The sequence below is a fragment of the Sabethes cyaneus genome, chromosome 3, assembly GCF_943734655.1.
Source record: "Sabethes cyaneus chromosome 3, idSabCyanKW18_F2, whole genome shotgun sequence".
NCBI classification, from domain to species: Eukaryota; Metazoa; Arthropoda; class Insecta; order Diptera; family Culicidae; genus Sabethes; species Sabethes cyaneus.
This window is the reverse complement of record NC_071355.1, coordinates 183,344,780-183,361,896: the sequence shown is the minus strand read 5'-3', so window position 1 is coordinate 183,361,896 and position 17,117 is coordinate 183,344,780. Positions and strand designations below refer to the sequence as shown.

General features: G+C 39.4%; 4 protein-coding genes across 4 annotated transcripts in view; 2 read left to right on the top strand and 2 right to left on the bottom strand.

The window, feature by feature from the left end:
- Positions 1 to 2,120: 2,120 nt before the first annotated feature.
- Positions 2,121 to 3,529, bottom strand: LOC128742230 (RNA-binding protein with serine-rich domain 1-A). Its single transcript, XM_053838517.1, has 3 exons — positions 3,423 to 3,529; positions 3,258 to 3,368; positions 2,121 to 3,182 (listed from the first exon to the last, which is right to left on the bottom strand). Coding segments are annotated over exons 1-3 (927 nt in total). The 5' UTR covers positions 3,425 to 3,529; the 3' UTR covers positions 2,121 to 2,368.
- Positions 3,530 to 4,477: 948 nt separating this feature from the next.
- On the top strand, positions 4,478 to 5,866 carry LOC128742912 (transcription factor A, mitochondrial). Its single transcript, XM_053839408.1, has 2 exons — positions 4,478 to 4,670; positions 4,729 to 5,866. The coding sequence occupies exons 1-2, from the start codon at positions 4,612 to 4,614 to the stop codon at positions 5,432 to 5,434; spliced, it is 765 nt and encodes a 254-aa protein (XP_053695383.1). The 5' UTR covers positions 4,478 to 4,611; the 3' UTR covers positions 5,435 to 5,866.
- Positions 5,867 to 6,568: 702 nt separating this feature from the next.
- LOC128743612 (uncharacterized) lies at positions 6,569 to 7,752 on the bottom strand. Its single transcript, XM_053840215.1, has 2 exons — positions 7,425 to 7,752; positions 6,569 to 7,365 (listed from the first exon to the last, which is right to left on the bottom strand). The coding sequence occupies exons 1-2, from the start codon at positions 7,573 to 7,575 to the stop codon at positions 6,776 to 6,778; spliced, it is 741 nt and encodes a 246-aa protein (XP_053696190.1). The 5' UTR covers positions 7,576 to 7,752; the 3' UTR covers positions 6,569 to 6,775.
- A 3,983-nt stretch (positions 7,753 to 11,735) lies between these two features.
- LOC128741489 (histone demethylase UTY) overlaps positions 11,736 to 17,117 on the top strand; it is a 157,933-nt gene continuing 152,551 nt past the window's right edge. The window contains exons 1-4 of the mRNA XM_053837345.1: positions 11,736 to 11,883; positions 12,131 to 12,197; positions 12,258 to 12,621; positions 12,687 to 12,795. Coding sequence (XP_053693320.1) covers positions 11,822 to 11,883; positions 12,131 to 12,197; positions 12,258 to 12,621; positions 12,687 to 12,795 — 602 coding nt within the window. The 5' untranslated portion in view covers positions 11,736 to 11,821. The remainder of the gene's footprint in view (positions 11,884 to 12,130; positions 12,198 to 12,257; positions 12,622 to 12,686; positions 12,796 to 17,117) is intronic.

Genomic DNA, 17,117 nt, shown 5'->3' with positions numbered 1-17,117 from the left:
AAGCAAGTTGAGCAATTTATAAACAAAATTACATTATACATTACAAATAAAGGCATACTTACAATACACTTCAGATTAGTCTAAGTGATAAAGTGATTGTATTTCATAAAACTATTCAAAGGTTTTGATATTCAGTCATTCACGGTACTTAACTACAATAATAAGATATACTTTAGATAGGTATGACTAATTCAAGTTATAAATAGTTTAATTTAGTAAAGTTTTTAAATTAAAAGTTAAGTTGAAACAGTTTTAATAAAAATCGCATTATTAAAAGTAAAATCTATAGGGTAGATACGCTAGCAGTTGTGGTAGTATCAGTAGTGGTGGAACCTCGAAATAATCCATAATTTTTGCATATTTTGGTACGAGTTTGATATGTATTGAACTACCAGTACCAGTATCATTTAACAAGTATCAAACTGCCACTACTACTACCACTACTGCCACAACTACCGGAGTATCTACACTACCATTTTATTAATTGTTAAAATACTGGTTTTGATTATCATATGCATCTGCCATAAAAATCAATTGATCGCATTTGGCTCTCATACAAAATGTCATACGTAATCCAAATTGTGAAACACGTGACCCCTATAAACTATGCATTGCACATTGAACAACAAGCATTTGAAATCTAATGATAGCCTATATAATATTCAAATGGATAACACGTGAAATCTTAGTGGTTTGCCTTTTGATTATCAAATGGAAGACACGTGAAATCTTAATGTTTTGTCTTTTGATTACCAAATGGATGGCACCTGAAATCTTAGTTTTTTGCCTTTTGCAATGCTGGTGTGCCATACTGATTAAATTTCAAGTGTATTCCATTTGAATCTGATATGGTGTATCTTATAGCACAGATCTAAGTGGAATCCACTTCATGACAACGTGTGGATTTTTTACAGTGAAGCACGCAGAAAATTTAATAAGCAATATCGTTCATTCAATAGCGATTATAGCAAAAAGAAATGCAGTGCGGGTCATACAGCAAACACCCGGGCGGTATCATAATACATCGACGATACTGGTCGCAGTGATGAGTCCATACAGGAAAAAACGCAAGAGCCCCTCCGGCTCTATACTGCAAGAAGTAAGAAGTAAGGGTGAATCTGGAAATGAGACACATTTGAGATTAAGAATTCAGTATTACACACGTGCTGGTCTGAGGATGTGGTTTAGAGGATCCGCTCCCCAGAACCAAGACGATTGCAGGAACTTGAAACGGGGCGTTTGTTTTGGTGTTTCGGCCCGGGATCGGCAGGTTAGTGGTGACTGGTTTTTTTTTATCCAGTTAGAGAAATTCACGAAGCTCGGTTTTTTTGGGCCAGGTTGAAATTTCAAGCGTTTTTATACTTTTTTTTCTTGATCTTTGCCTCGCTGTATGAAATCGGTTCGTTAAGGTCCAGGCAGCGGCATGATATTTTGAACCGGTCCGCTTTGATGAAAACCAGTGAGGTAGACTGATGGTTCGATAAAATCAATATCCTCAACTGACGATTGGAAAGGTTTAGTGAAAAGCCTTTGGTTGGCGTTTTTCCTTCAACGTTGGTCAAATAGCTTATGGTGTCACACTAGGGATACTCCTTTGTGTTGAACTAGTTGAAAGTTGAAACCGCAAGATTATCGAATTTCATTATGCAATGGTTACGTATAGGACAGGAGGTGTTTCATCAACGCCTCGCATTGGTCGGTTACCGTGTAACACTGCATTCAGGACATATCTACAGTGCTTGCCGCTACTAAATTGCAACGAGTTACTATTAGAGTATTATGATGTGATCTCGCATGGAAAAATGTCTCGCAGACGTCACATTGCGCTGGTTCAATACGGTAATAGCAGAACGTAATACGATGCTCTCGGCAAGGATTCGCCTAGAAGGTATGCAGTATTAGTTGAATTGTTCTACCTTCAATGAAACAGTAAAGTGTAATTTTACGATATTTGCACAATAGAGAGCACTGCCGGGTTATATTTTCACAACACGAGTAGGCGGTAAAACTGATCGACGTACTTGCGGAAAGCTAAATAAAACTTTTCTTTTAAATTGGCTGACTTAACGAAAACTAAGTGATCCAATCGCAAATAAAACCGGGCGAGATTTTACGTAGAATAGTGAAGCTTTATTAGTAATTGAATGTGATCGGGCTGTATGCTTTATTAAACAATATTTTTCATTTATCCTTCAGATTATTACCCCGCAAACGCGGGGTTTCCTACTCAAAAGTGACAAAGACAAAAAAGACTTTCCGTCAATCAAGTGCAATATAATTCCTATTCATCTAAGAAATATTATTAATAGCAATCAATAAAAAAAACTCATCGAAACCCACACGAAAGCAAATGACCGGTTCCGGTGGTTTAGCGAGAGCTATCCGAGCTGTTGCTGTGACGTCGCCTTCTGATTGGGCTGCGGGAACGTCGACGCCGGGGGCTGTTGCGTCGCATCGGATCGCGACGTCTGTAGCGCATCGGAGATGCCCGCCAACGGGGAGGCGGCCTATTGTTTCTCATAATCGGCGATGGACGACGGATCGGGGGACGTGTTTTCTGCACCAACACGGCGACGGCAGTTATTTCCTGGCCATCCACCTGCCCGCCGGCCATATGTTTCAATGCGTTTTCGGCTCCGTCTGGGTTGGCGAAATCTATGTAACAGTAGCCACGAGTAAACGGTTGAAAACGATCTGTCGGAAAATCTACGTTACGGATTTCACCGTAGGTGCTGAAAATTTCTAGAATATGGTCTTTAGTAACATTTCTTGTCAATCGACCGACATGTATCCGTGTGGGACGTGGGGTGACGGAACGTTCCTTCCTTCTACGCTTCGAAGATCCTGAACGGGATCGACGGCTACGGGCATCCTTAGCTGCTCGATCTTGCGGACTCGTCGGTTTAATCTGTTTGTTTTCTTTGTTGTCATTATCACGCTCTGGAGTGCGTCGGTCATTACGTTCTTTTATTTTCGGTAGAATAGGTTTGATATCCTTTGGAGGTTCCTTTGCAGGCGGACTGGCACTACGCGAGCGAGATCTGGTTGCAGTTTTCCGCTTGGGCCGCGATCGTTCAGCTCCGCTACTCGATGAGGACGACGAGCTGGAAGATGAAGACGAGCTGCTGGAGGAGCTGGAACGTGAACCAGAACTACTGCGTGACGAGCTGCTGTCCGATGAGCTGAGGAAAGGCAAAAAATATAGATCTGAATGTAAAAAGTCATCTACATAAATAAGCTAGTTTCCATGCACAAACCTGCTATCGCTGCTGCTAGAGCTACGCTTCTTGCGTTCTTTCTCGCGTCCGCGCTGTTTCTTTTCAGCTTTATCCGAATCGCCAGACTCCGAACGATTTTTCGAGCGAGCCCTGCAAATAATGGAGATTAAAATATCGAATATTTTAAATCGCAATTTGACTTACATTTTCCACAATGCAAATATATTTTTCTAAAGAAAATCACCACTAGGTCTGCAACAAATCAAAAAATACGTTTTAGCGATGATAGTTGAAAAACCTGAAAATATATAGATGGCCGCAGAAAATTACCTATGCGGCGGCTCTGCGGGATGTCAACGAAATGTCAAATTTTTTCGACACATTTTTTGTCTCCAAACGACGCCACACGCCAAACGGCTGCGTTCTAGTCAAAGGGGTCTCCAGCAGCAGTGATTACAACGCACCACTGCGAAAAATTACTTCGGAATATTTTATATATTATCAATTACCCACACAGAGAACAGATTAACAGGCTCGAAGGAAGTAATCGATTTTTTGTGTGTAAAATCTGTCGGTAGCGCCCTCCAGAAATAGTTTGCCAAACGTATCAAAAAATATCCATGTACCTTTATCAAAATTTCTTTGTGCTGGAGTAACATAGCAGCGATGGTAGCGACATCAAGATTTAGTTTGCCACTTAGTACTCGAGGGGTGCTCTATTGAAGGATTACTCGTAGATTACATAAAAACCTTTTACACACTTTTTGTCAATTACCTGGTAGTCTGTTCTCTGTGGTTATAATTCATCGCGTACGAAAGGGTGGGTAACACAGAGAACAGACTACCAGGTAATTGACACAAAGTGTGTAAAAGGTTTTTATGTAATCTACGAGTAATCCTTCAATAGAGCACCCCTCGAATACTAAGTGGCAAACTAAATCTTGATGTCGCTACCATCGCTGCTATGTTACTCCAGCACAAAGAAATTTTGATAAAGGTACATGGATATTTTTTGATACGTTTGGCAAACTATTTCTGGAGGGCGCTACCGACAGATTTTACACACAAAAAATCGATTACTTCCTTCGAGCCTGTTAATCTGTTCTCTGTGTTTATAGCTTTTTTCAAAGATGCTTAGTAATCATTGCTGTTGGAAGCCCCTTGCGTTTTAATTTTGGAGAATATTACTTGATCATTGAGTATCCCCTCGAATGAAACGGCGGCGTAAAACTTGTAAACAAGGTTTGAAACGTCAAACAAGATTCAAGTACATTGGACATCAGAAATTTGTGGCTTCACGCTCAGCATTTCCGAATTTTGCCATTTTTGTTGATGGTCAAATCAAATCGTAATCCTTTTTACCAGTAAACTTAATATAATATTAAGTGTAGTCATGCAAGCATTTGGATTAGTAAGGCTTTTCAATTCGAAAGCGTTTTCTGTTACGACTCGGTAGGTTTGAATTGCTTCTTTTTTATTTTATTTTTTTCTAATAAGAAATTCCGCGCAGATCTACGACGCTCCTGCCTTATCAACCGAATTGTGGCATTAAAACATCTACCCAATTGTTTTTCCCGGCATCAAATGAGTCAACACTTCCGGAAAAACCGAAACGCCCATGTAACCCATTCATAAAATATGTTCAAAGTGTTCGCGCATCTCTAGCAGCAAAGCATCCAAAGGCACCTCCGTACGAAATAACAAAGCTTGCAGCAGTTCAATGGAATGACCTGGACGCGGCTGCCAGGATGAAGTTATCAGAAGACTTTAAAAAAGAGCAATCTGTTTGGTTGCAACAGAATGCAAAATATCTTAATCAACTAACGGATCAACAAAAAGAGGACATTCGCCAAGCTCGGGAGAAAAAATCAGAGGACAAGGTCAAACGGGAACATCGCAAACGACTAAAGGAACTTGGAAAGCCAAAACGTCCACTGAACGGATTTCTGCGATTTTGCTTGGAACATAAACCAAATAAACTGAACAAAGAAGAGAACCTTGCTCATCTTAAGCGTATGGCGGAAGTCTGGGGCAAAATGAGTGAAGAAGAAAAAGGACCTTACAATCGTCAAGCAGCGGATGAAATGGTCAAGTATCGTGACGTCGTCCATGAGTGGGAAGAGAAAATGCTTACACAGAATAATTTGGACGTCGTCCGTCGTAAAAATATTATCATTTCGGAGAAGAAAGGAACCAAAAAATTGCCTCGCCAATAGGAATTCGGGTGTCCCTATCCAGAAGCAGTTGAAAGCACACCATCGTCACCATTACTAACAGAACATGCAGAACCACCATCTGGCGCCAGTTCAGGTCACGTACTGAGTGCTGATAAACTGGAAAGGGATACGGGCGTACATAGTCAAACCAAAAAATTTACCATTCAGGAAGAACAACCGGCTGAGGGAAGAAATCAAAAACAAACGAAAAGCGGTATCGTTAAAAAGTTGAAATCAATCTTCAAATTTTGACACCGTTTACAACTGGTGGATTGTGTGTTGCTTTCACTAGTACTATGGTTATATTTCTGATACGAGAAACATGTCTGTTTTAAATTTGCGCCACAAAGTATGGACTACTGTTCCTGGCAGTATACTATATAAATAATGTTTTCTTCTATCCGATTGTTTGAAACAAATGTCTAGATAAGTTTGCCATACTAAATAAAAGTAGTTTTTCGCTAATTCATTATTTTATTTAGCCAACTTTACAAGTCCACCATTCAGACTTTTGAGTATTTCATTATAATCGGTGAAAATAATAGATTCTAACCGTTAGTTTGTAACCGCTTCATAGATTTATCTCTATGAAAATAGGTTGAATAGTGTACCGAAAATACGAAAGAACTATTCCGATGAACGGCTCTTGGTGAAAATTAGCAGATCAAAAAGCATCGCAATCAATTTGTACGCTTTAATACCCTGGGTTATTTAAGTGAATTTAAGAAGTCAGGAATATGCGACAGCCTTCTGAAAAAGTAGCGATTAGCAATTAGACTCTCATCCCATGAATGTATTTTGTAGTCAATGACTTAGAACTAGCCCGAAACGAATCGTCGAGCATCTTTCACTTTAAATGGGTTTATTAGTCTTATTCGGCCATATGATACCAAGATTTTTCTATAGATGAAAAACTAACTAGTTCCAACCATATTAAAATTTAAAATAATTGAATATGTCCGCTTTAAAAAGGTTTACTGGGGACGGTTCGGATTGTAACATTTGTAGGTATGCTGAGGCGTTCCACACGTGACTAATTGAACTACATTGAGTGCAAAAGTTACGGTTGTTTGCCTTGGAATGCCTTTCATAATTCGTAACACTTGTTTGCAAAACAAAGATATTTTATCCCATAATGACGGCGCGATTAACACGAGTAGTCGTTTTTTGTTTCTATACCAGCATAAGTATCTACCTGCTTAGTTCCTTTGGTTATTTTGTTTCTCTTACGCAAATTAATCTTGACGAAAGGTTATTAGATAGATTCCAAAGAAAAACTTGGTGCATTTACTTTTAAGGTAAAAGTCGCAGTAGCATATTCAAAGCTTGGTCCTTTCTATCCTAAGAGACTGGTTCAAGAGTGTCATAGTTTAACACGTAGCCGATTTCGATTCCCAGCACCAGCACGCTCCACACAAGATGGCTCAGTACGAAGAAGAACATAAAGAACGCTACGTCCTTCAGCACCTTGTTGATTGTTTGTGCAAATTTGACAATCATTTGCGAGTATTTCTTCGGTATACCACCCAGCAGGAATACCACGTCCAGGAAGGATGCTTTGGGTTGGTAGGTTTTTAAAAGGAAAACTTCCATCAGCTCCCACCCCAGCAGCAGGACGAACACATTGCCGCCGATTAGATGCTGTCGATCAGTGGCGAAAAGCAAATACACCAGCACTCCCATTAGTGCAATGTGAATTTTTGTTCGCAGGAACCTAATTAGAGTACTATCTGGAACGGGTGGCACGGATGTTCCTGCGGTACCGTTGGCTGCGGCACTACCGAACAGAGTGGAAAATTCTTGGAATATGTCCCCATTTAGAGGTAGGTTTGCTGTTCCAGCAAAAACCGGGTTCGCCACTGGTTGCTGGTATACGTCACGTTCATCTTCTGGATCGGGATAAATTACTTCTGGATTTACAGTAAAATCTTCTAAAAATTGAACATCAGTGTTACGATGTATGATCGAACATTTGGTTAGGAAGACTTACCAGCAGGCGGTTCATTATGTTCTCTGCCAGTGATTTTAGTCAAACGGGAGTTTGAATTTTCTAAGATTCGTTTCCGGCGAGCTTCCCGACGTGCTGCTATGGCATCAGCTGTTGCAGGTACTTTCGCTGGTTCCGGAGGAGCTGAATCCATTCCAAAGGTTAACTAATATCAGGCTATTTGACAAATAGTATTTTACTACAGAAGTCTAGCGTAATTTCGCTGTTGCTATTGTTTTTTTTTGTGATTTATGAGGTAGGGATGAGCAAGTTATCGTAAATCGATATCCTATTTTTACCAGTAATGACAATTTTTGTAACCTGGTTTTTCTCTAATGTTTTGCACGAAGTACCGTCAAACAGGTGCAATTTGGCCATTCAGTTGTAAACCAGGTTCGTAAAAACAAAAACGATGAAAGCAAAAGCGCTATAAAAATTTCTACACGCTCTTGTAAAAATGAACGCAAAAATGATTAAAATAACTCATTTATTGTCAATTGCAAGGAAAATTGTACCATCCAAAGTGCGATATCGCTCATAACAGTGCTATTTTGCATTAAATCGTTTCGGTTTCTTCGGCGCACTTATTGCTTGGAATATAACAAAAAAGTGCGCCGAAGAAACCGAAACGATTTAATGCAAAATAGTACTTTTAGGAGCGATATCGCACTTTGGATGGAACAATTTTCATTGCAATCAGCAATACAAATAATGAAAAATGGCGATAATGGCGGACGCTATAAATTGTGTTCGTAATATGCGAACAATCTTTTTGACAACTGGCACTCTTCTCTAGCAACACTACCGTGCTCTTTCTTTCGTTTACACCAAAGAAGGAAAGCCAAAATGTGCGAAATGTAAACAAAACTATTGTTCTCCTTCTTTTGCGTAAACGAAAGAAAGAGTAACACTGCCCTACAGGACAAGAGTGCCCAGTTTTGATGGATGCAGAGTTGTCAAAAAGATTGTTTGCATGTTACGAAAACAATTTATAGCGTCCGCCATTATTGCGCGTAAAAAGCTGGATACTCTCAAATGAGTTTTTTAAAAATAGGTTGAACTATTACCCTCCCCCTTCCTTTCCACTCTTTCCCCTCCATTCCCAAAAAAATCCTTCTTCATTACTTTCCCTTACCGTCCCTTCATCAATGGATCATTGTAGGTAGCTTTTGCTCATGCTTACCGCTAGATGGACACTAAAGCCCCACGTGGCATATTTAGAATAACCTTTAAGGCTGATGCAGATTACACGTCATAATTTCTTGCCGTTCCGTTGTTGTTGACGGTTGATAACGGTTAATCTGAACCGGTCTTTTTAGGTGGACCAATCAGATTGCAAGGCAGTTTGACAGTCGGTCATAGACGTTCGACGAATGTGTTTGACAGAACATGTCTATGCTGGAGCTACCTGGAATTTTTTTTAGCTTCTTCAATGATCCATTATAGAAGCATCGCTACAAAAAAAAATCTTAATTCAGTGCTTAGCGGTTACTTGGGCAGTAGGATACAAAATACAGTAAAAACAATAAAATTTATCGTCCGAAAAGATAACCAAACCACTGACGAACTGACATGACACATAGAAGAAAATCCTTTAAAAACCTTCGTCCTACACATTTTGCTTGCACACTAGCACCCTCTGTTATGCATGTCGCGGAGTAGCTTGCATTTGCACGGTTTTATGCTGTAGGGTTTTTACATTTGTGTGGTTTTATACTGAAATCTCGAAGCAACACCCGCGCGCCGCGGTGTAGCCATGTTGCGAAACATGCTTTTTTGAAAAATGAGTGGTTTTTGATTGGACGATGGAATTTACGCGAGTGTCTCGTCTGTTTGTCTGTGACCAAACTATCAAACTTATTGTTGTCGACCATAACTTTAGTGGTTTTCAGAGATTCTACTACAAAAATAACGGGTTGTTAAGTACCCAGGTAACCAATAAGCATTTCCATTGCAATTTAAATGCAAGCCAATAAGCATTTAAGTTGCCTTAAACGCTACTTAAATGCTATTTTGGCAAAATAAGCGGCTACTTTACTGCTAGCCCTCATATAGTGCTGGCAATGCTTATTGGCAGCTAGTTACCGACAAAAAGATTTAAAATAGAATTGTGGCTGATAAACAGCAACCTGCAGTATAAAACGCCAGGGATGCTAATAAACGATTGATTTACTGCTTATACTAATGCGTATTGGTTACCTGGGTATCTTAACAATAAAAAAAAATCTATTTTTTTACGAACAAAAATTTTTATTTACAATAAAAGTAATTATCCTTTTATGGTAATTTTTCGGCGAAACAACAAAATATAATTTAAAAACGCAGTAAATTTATGATGAAATATGGCCAATTATGTAGCGTAAAATAAGAAACAAAAATAGCGATGGCAGCGACATCAAGATTTGGTTTGCCACTTACTGCTCGAGGGGTGCTCTATCCACCTTTTCGCGTGCGTGATGGCGCCCAGTGGGTACAACTTTCGGAAAACGTTAGCTAGCTTTTGACAGCTTTATTCAGTTGAATCAATATATATAGAATGCCAGTGTCGCTGCAGTGCTCGTGGTAAACATCACACACTTGAAAATTACGTATTTACACTGTATGCGCATCCCAGATAACACAAAATCGTAATAGAAAGTTAACATTAAATCGTTTTCATATCAATTTTACATTGGAATTGTATAATGATTAGAGTATGTCAAATCGAAGTGAACAATAAGTTGTTTTGCAGTCGTGCGTGTCTTCATATACAATTCATGACTGTGAATTATAAAGCAGTATAGACGATTGCAATATTTGATTATATCTTAATCATAGATTCAGGAGTATTTAGTTGTGTGTTATAAAAACTACGCAAAATAGAATTACAAATAATTGTCAAAATTTTCTCACGTATATCGCCTCCACTTTGGTACATATATGTTCTTATATGGTGTGAAATATAACTTTTTCGTTCAGATATGATTTCGTATATCTCAGTTGCAATCGAGATATACAAACCAAATGGTTTACTGGGATATGTGTGAGTGATCGATTCGGAACGGGAATCTGATTGTCAAACTAAAAAGGCAACCCAATAAAAAATCTTTCTGCTTTTCCGTAAATCACGTAGGATAAATCACCCGATTTGGTCGTGTTGGGGTACTTCGGCGGCAGGAAAATTTTCTATTGGGCAATTTGACAATGTAGTTCCCGTATCCAAGACACGAACCAGCAACATGTTTGCCACCAAAATATCCATGAAACACCAGCGACACCGGCATTCTATATATAATATATATTGATTATACTCTTTATTCACGTCAGGTTGATATTTCCAGCATTGATTGTTCTTGTAGAACTGTCAAGCGTACGTGAGCGGAGTTCCAAAAAGCAAATAAACATTGTCGAAAAGTGTGCCCAGTAGCCGCCATTAACCGCGCGACAAGGTGGATTGAAGGATTACTCATAGATTACATAAAAACCTTTTACACACTTTTGTCAATTACCTGTTAGTCTGTTCTCTGTGGTGTAAGTGTGAGCAGCGACCCCCCGGCACGTCGCCATTTTTCTGTGACTGAAACTGAAACGTCAAAAACACTGAGCGGGAAATCACTTTATAGAAAATCAATGCGACGGCCATTGTTGTTTGGGGTACAATAGTGAGGGGTCCAACTTAATGGGGGTACTGTCAAACTCTGTAGACCAACACGCTTAAAAAATTTGACCCACTTTCACGAAAAGTGGAACAGCTCAAAACATGCGTATATTGTACACACTATTTTGAGTAGCTCTTACTCCTTTTATGAGTTCCACCGTAGAAGCTCATTAATGAGCAATATTTACTCAAAAATGAGTGCCATTTCACCCAAAACTGGGTAGTACTTACACAAATTACGAGTAAATTTAACTCAGTTATGAGGTCGACCTAAACTACTCAGAATTTAGAAATTGCCATTACTCAAATTTTTGGGTTGTTCCACTTTTTGTCATAGTGAGTCGGTTTTTACTCATTTTTGAGTTCAAAGTCACTCATTTCTGAGTTAATCTTATTCATTCGCGGGTTAAATTTTTTAAGCGTGAAGATAGCGATATCGAGGAGGTGGTGTGCAGGTTTAAAAATCACTTTTAGTTTAGCAGTCGTGAATAAGCGTATGAATTATTGCACAACGTTTGCTCGATTTTATAGCGCCTCTGTCAGAATCGTCGAACCACAAGTGCGGCGCAAAGTGTGTGTGTGTAACATGCATGACAGCGACAGCCGACTGATTAGTTTTCTCGAGTGTTTTTCTTCCAACACGTATTGGGGTTTGTTCTCGCGAATCGTGCGTTTATTTCGGAAATCTATGCGAAAATCGGTTTTTGTGGTGCGGATAATGTGCTAACTTCGATCGCGACGCGTTTGAAATTTGCCGAAAGATATGATTTTGGATGAAATCAACATTTCCACCCAGGAACTGCAAGCGCTGGCACTGCTCGACAGGTTTGTCCGTTCGGCCATTCTGCATTTATCGCGTTGTCTTACTTTCTCCAATGGCATTTGCTTGATTTGTGTATGCTGCCCTTTTTATGCTTTTTATTGACACATTGTAAATTCGAGTCCAAGTGATAAATACGGCAGCTCAAGCCGGATGCTGAATGATCGAAGAGCATTCGCCAAATTATTTTCATTATTTACCCTTGTACAATTGTAATGCCTGATAATTATTCTTAATGTCAATCTATTTCAGTCGCCAATACGGATTTTTAAAGCTGTCCGCTCCAGAAAATGACAAAAAAAGAGTTTTGGTATTAAAGGTAACTATAGGGATACGATAGAGTGCGTATAATTTCGCCTAACATATACTCTCCCACTAGGCTGTCAAATACCTGGAGCGTATGCTAATACAGGCACAAAACCAAAAGGAGCAGTCCGATGGTTCAGTGTCGAGTGATGGTTCGCCCCAGTCGCTTGCCGACGGCAATGTCAAAGTCAAATCGGAGGGAGAAGCATCAGCTGACGATATGAAAGTGGATGACAGTCCTCCCGCTAATATAATGTCCAACACGGAGCGCAGCACAGGTCCTCCGGAGACAGTGAAAAAAGAAACCATCGATGTCGAAGGAAAAACCCCTGCACCAGCAGACGGATCGATTCAACCGGTTAAAGATATCAACATTGATCCGAAGACTTACTGCAAACTGGGGCATTTCCACCTGTTGCTTGAAGATTATGAAAAAGGTACGTATGCGATAGTACTTTTGCTCAATCAGTTCTAGTTGTAAAATAATGGCTAATGATTTCAGCTCTCTCAGCTTATCAAAAGTTTTACTCCTTAAAGAGTGATTACTGGAAGGATTCGGCTTTTCTCTACGGATTGGGTTTGGTGTATTTTCATTACAACGCTTTTCGATGGTAAGTAGTTTCATAGTTGTTTATTCCTTATTGTTTTGAATGTGTTTCTTGTGAAACACGTTATGCAGTATTTCAACTTGTGTGATAAGGTTACTAAGTGATTTCAAGTGAAACCTCCGTCATATACAAGATTTGGTTAGGTTTATTATTTAGGTTGGTAAATATGGAATGACAACATATCAAATTTTCTTTTGTCGGGTTCAAATCCAAACCTCGTAGAACAGCGGTTCCCAACCTTTTTTGGTTCGCGAACCCCCTGACGGATTTCCCTATACTATTCTGCAGCGAACTAAATTTTTGGCGAACCCCCATTTGGGAAACGCTGTCGTAGAAGATACGAATGACCTAAGTTGTTCGACGGACTATAATGCTAACAACAAAAAAGCTTTTGGCCGTTGTTTCCAAAACAGATAATGATGTTAAGTGAAGATTTAAAAAAAATCCAGATAGTTGTATTTATATATAAGTAAGCAAACAAGCAAGCAAGAAAATAAGCAAGCGAATAGAGAAGATAAAACAGCGTAGAAGCATTTTCCGACAATTGTCACGCGGGTTGGAACGAATTAACCACGATTAGTAAGGAAATGAAACAGTCTTTTAATGATATGGATATAGAAAGTTGAACAAAACAATGGTTACACAATAAAAACTGACATGAATAGTTGTCAAAAGAAAGCTCGATCGCCTAATTGGTGCGAGTTGTTCGTAAGTGGTAGCACATAAACAGAAGGATGAGAAGCGGAAATTTACTTAGGGATACTCACAATCGATAATACATTTCCGACAGCTTCGTAGAAAACTAGTTTTACTGGAGACATATAGCGCCAACGCCATCAATGTGGTAAAATGTAATTAGTAGCGACATTTCTTTAGATTATCTTCACGGTATTAGAAAACGAGAAATTCCGGAAGACGAGCGGAAAGGACCCACTGGAAAGTACTCTTCCAGATTGGCACAAAAGCTCATTTCAAATTCACTGTTAATTTGCCAAGGCTTTATACGGATTGTATAAAGCTCCCGGCAATGGCGCTCCTCTATTATTTCAAATTTTTTAAAAGCCTATTTTTATACTATCAAATGCCTTGATGTTAATGTAGAGACATGTCCATTTATTTTTGTCACAGATTTTTAGTCTCACAATTATTACCATTACATATTTAAGTGGTAATTTGAAGCGGAAAGTACAGGGATTCTTACAATTATAATCAGCCATGATGGAGGTTCCAACGACTCGCGGTAAGACATTTGTGTAGCGTCAGCGTATTTTCCAGGAGAGGTGGCACACTTCCGCCAGAAGTCGTAAATTTGGTTTTATTCTGCAATATTTAATTAATTCTTATAATTAAAATTATAAGAAATCACATGAAAACAAACTGTGATCAGTATAACTTAAAATGTAAAGTTGAAGTCAAGAGCTTGAAAGGTGTCCAGGAATCCAGTTTATTTGGCAAAAACATCAAGAAACAATCATGCACCACTATTTCAAATTTTGCTTGGCTGAGGTGCAGTAATCGAAAGAGCCAAATCGGAGCGAAAAATGTATGCCAAGCCTGCACCTTGTAGCATGAGAGACCATCACCTTGACGAATCCCTCTGTGTGTGGTACACAGTCGTAGATTGGGTCAATTTGATCAGCTTCCAGCAGGCGAAGCCGTTTCCGTCCATGATTTTCCATAGCTCTTTTCAGTCGATGGTATCATATGCAGCTTTACAGTAAACGAACAAATGGTGTATGTGAGTTATGCATTCACGGGCTTTTTGGAGGATCTGCCGCAGTGTCGCTCGTTCAGACCAAACTGAAGGAAAGTAATGGCAGTCAGTAGAACTATGAGAACAAATAAACCTAGACAGAGGTGATTTCTGCGGGGGAGCTCCTCTCCGCAGTGACCGACGCTACCTACGGCGAGTCGCTAGCAACACGGGCATGGTTCATCTAATGTTACTATAGGTAGTTTTCGGTGGTCCTATTGACTAATGTTTTATGGAAGGTCTAAGATTTCTCGAGTTCGATTAGTTGTTGAGTTACGCAAGAATTTTCGTTTTATTTGTATGAGACTGCTCCTGCCTACCACAGGGGTGAGGGGACTCAAATCATCGTAAAATACATTCATACCTCCAAAAACCCCCATATGCCAATTTTAATTCCATTTACTTGATTAGTTCTTGAGATATGAGGAAACTTGTGTTTCATTTGTATGGGAGCCTCCCCCCCCCCCCCGGGGTCCTCATTCACCATAGAACATAACTGCTGTACATAACTAATAGTTCCCCCCCACACACCTCATAGAGTGGGGAGGGGTATCTAACCATCATAACAAATAACAAATGACAAATCATAAGAACCTTCTCCGACCCCAAAAAACCCCTGCATGCAGATTTTCACGCCGATCGGTTCAGTTGTTTCCGAGTCTATAAGGAACATACAGACAGACAAGCAGAAATTCATTTTTATAGGTACAGACTAGCTGACCCGACAAACTTCGCGTTGCCATGAATTAAACTGTGTTGTACATAATTCGTGAATCTCGAATGCCCTTTGTCACTTTATCACAATCTCGAGTTTTGCAAGTTTCTGAGGAGTTCAACCTTAGATGATTTATTTTGGCAGTTACGTAACTATGAAAGCGTCCCAGGTAACCAATAAGTATCATAGTGCATAGTCATGGTCATTATAGTGCTGACAATGTGACAATTCTAATTTGCAGCTAATTACCGACACGAAGAATTTGAATTGAATTTTGGATGCCAATTTACAACACCTATGCAATCAAAAAGCTTTGTATATTGCAGTATAAAATGCCAGACATACTGATTTGCTGCTTATGTTGATGCTTATTGGTAACCTGGGATAGGTAGTATAATATACAAATTTGCAATTTGCGCCACTGGGCGCTTACAGTGGCCGGCGCTTCCGACGGCGGGTCGCCGGCAAGACTCGCGACCGCCTCGCCCTGAATGATCTAGTGTTACTATACATACCCAGGTAACCAATAAGCATTAAAATAAGCAGTAAATCAGTCGTTTATTAGCATCCCTGGCGTTTTATACTGCAGGTTGTTGTTTATCAGCTTTTTGACTGCATAACTGTTGTAAATTGGCATCCACAATTCTGTTTAAATTCTCCTTGTCTCCTTGTCGGTAACAAGCTGCAAATAAGCATTGTCAGCACTATAAGAGGGCTAGCAGTAAAGTAGCCGCATATTTTGCCAAAATAGCATTTAAGTAGCATTTAAGGCAACTTAAATGCTTATTGGCTTGTTTTTAAATTGCATTGGAAATGCTTATTGGTTACCTGGGTAGTTTTTGTGGTCTTGTTATTGACTAATGTTTTATGGAAGAGTCTCGAGTTCGATTAAATTTTGAGTTACGCAAAAATTTCTGTTTTATTTGTATGAGAGTCCTTATGCCCCTGCCACAGGGTGAGAGATCTCTAACCATCATAAAATAAATTCAAGGCTCCAAAATCCCCCACATGCCAAGTTTGGTTCCATTTGCTTGATGAGTTTTCGAGTTATGAGGAAATTTGTATTTCATTTGTATGAGAGCCTCCACCCCTCCTAGAAAGGGAAGGGGTCCTAATTCACCATAGAAAAAATTCTTGCCTCCGAAAATGTTCACATGCCAAAGTTGGTTCCAATTGCTTGATTAGTTCTCTAGTTATGCAGAAACTAGCTGACCCGAGGAACTTCGTATTGCCACAAATTAACCTGTGTGGCATAAATCATGAATCTCGGATGATCTTTGTCACAATCTCGAGTTTTGCAAGTTTCTGAGGAGTTCAACCTTAGATTTTGGCAGTTACGTAACTATGAAAGCATCCCAGGTAACCAATAAGCATCACCAATGCTATTCAAATGTAGGCCAATAAGCACTTAAGTCGCCTTAAATGTTACTTAAATGCTATTATGGCAAAATATACAGCTACCCAGGTAACCAATAAGCATTTAAGTTGCCTTAAATGCTACTTAAATGCTATTTTGGCGAAATAAGCGCTGCTTTATTGCTAGCCCTCTTATAGTGCTGACAATGCTTATTTGCAGCTTGTTACCGACAAGAAGAATTTAAATAGAATTGTGGATGCCAATTTACAACACCTAATATACAACAACGTGCATTATAAAATGCCACATATGCTGATTTGTTGCTTATGTTAATGCTTATTAGTTACCAGGAATGGGTAGTTTAATATACAAATTTGCAATTTTTCATCACAGTAAAGTAGAAAACAACTCCCCTGTCCCCTCATTGCATAGCCAGAAAGCGGATAGTAATATTCGCCATGATTGTACAACATTTCGCCGAATATCATTTTGTGAAAAAC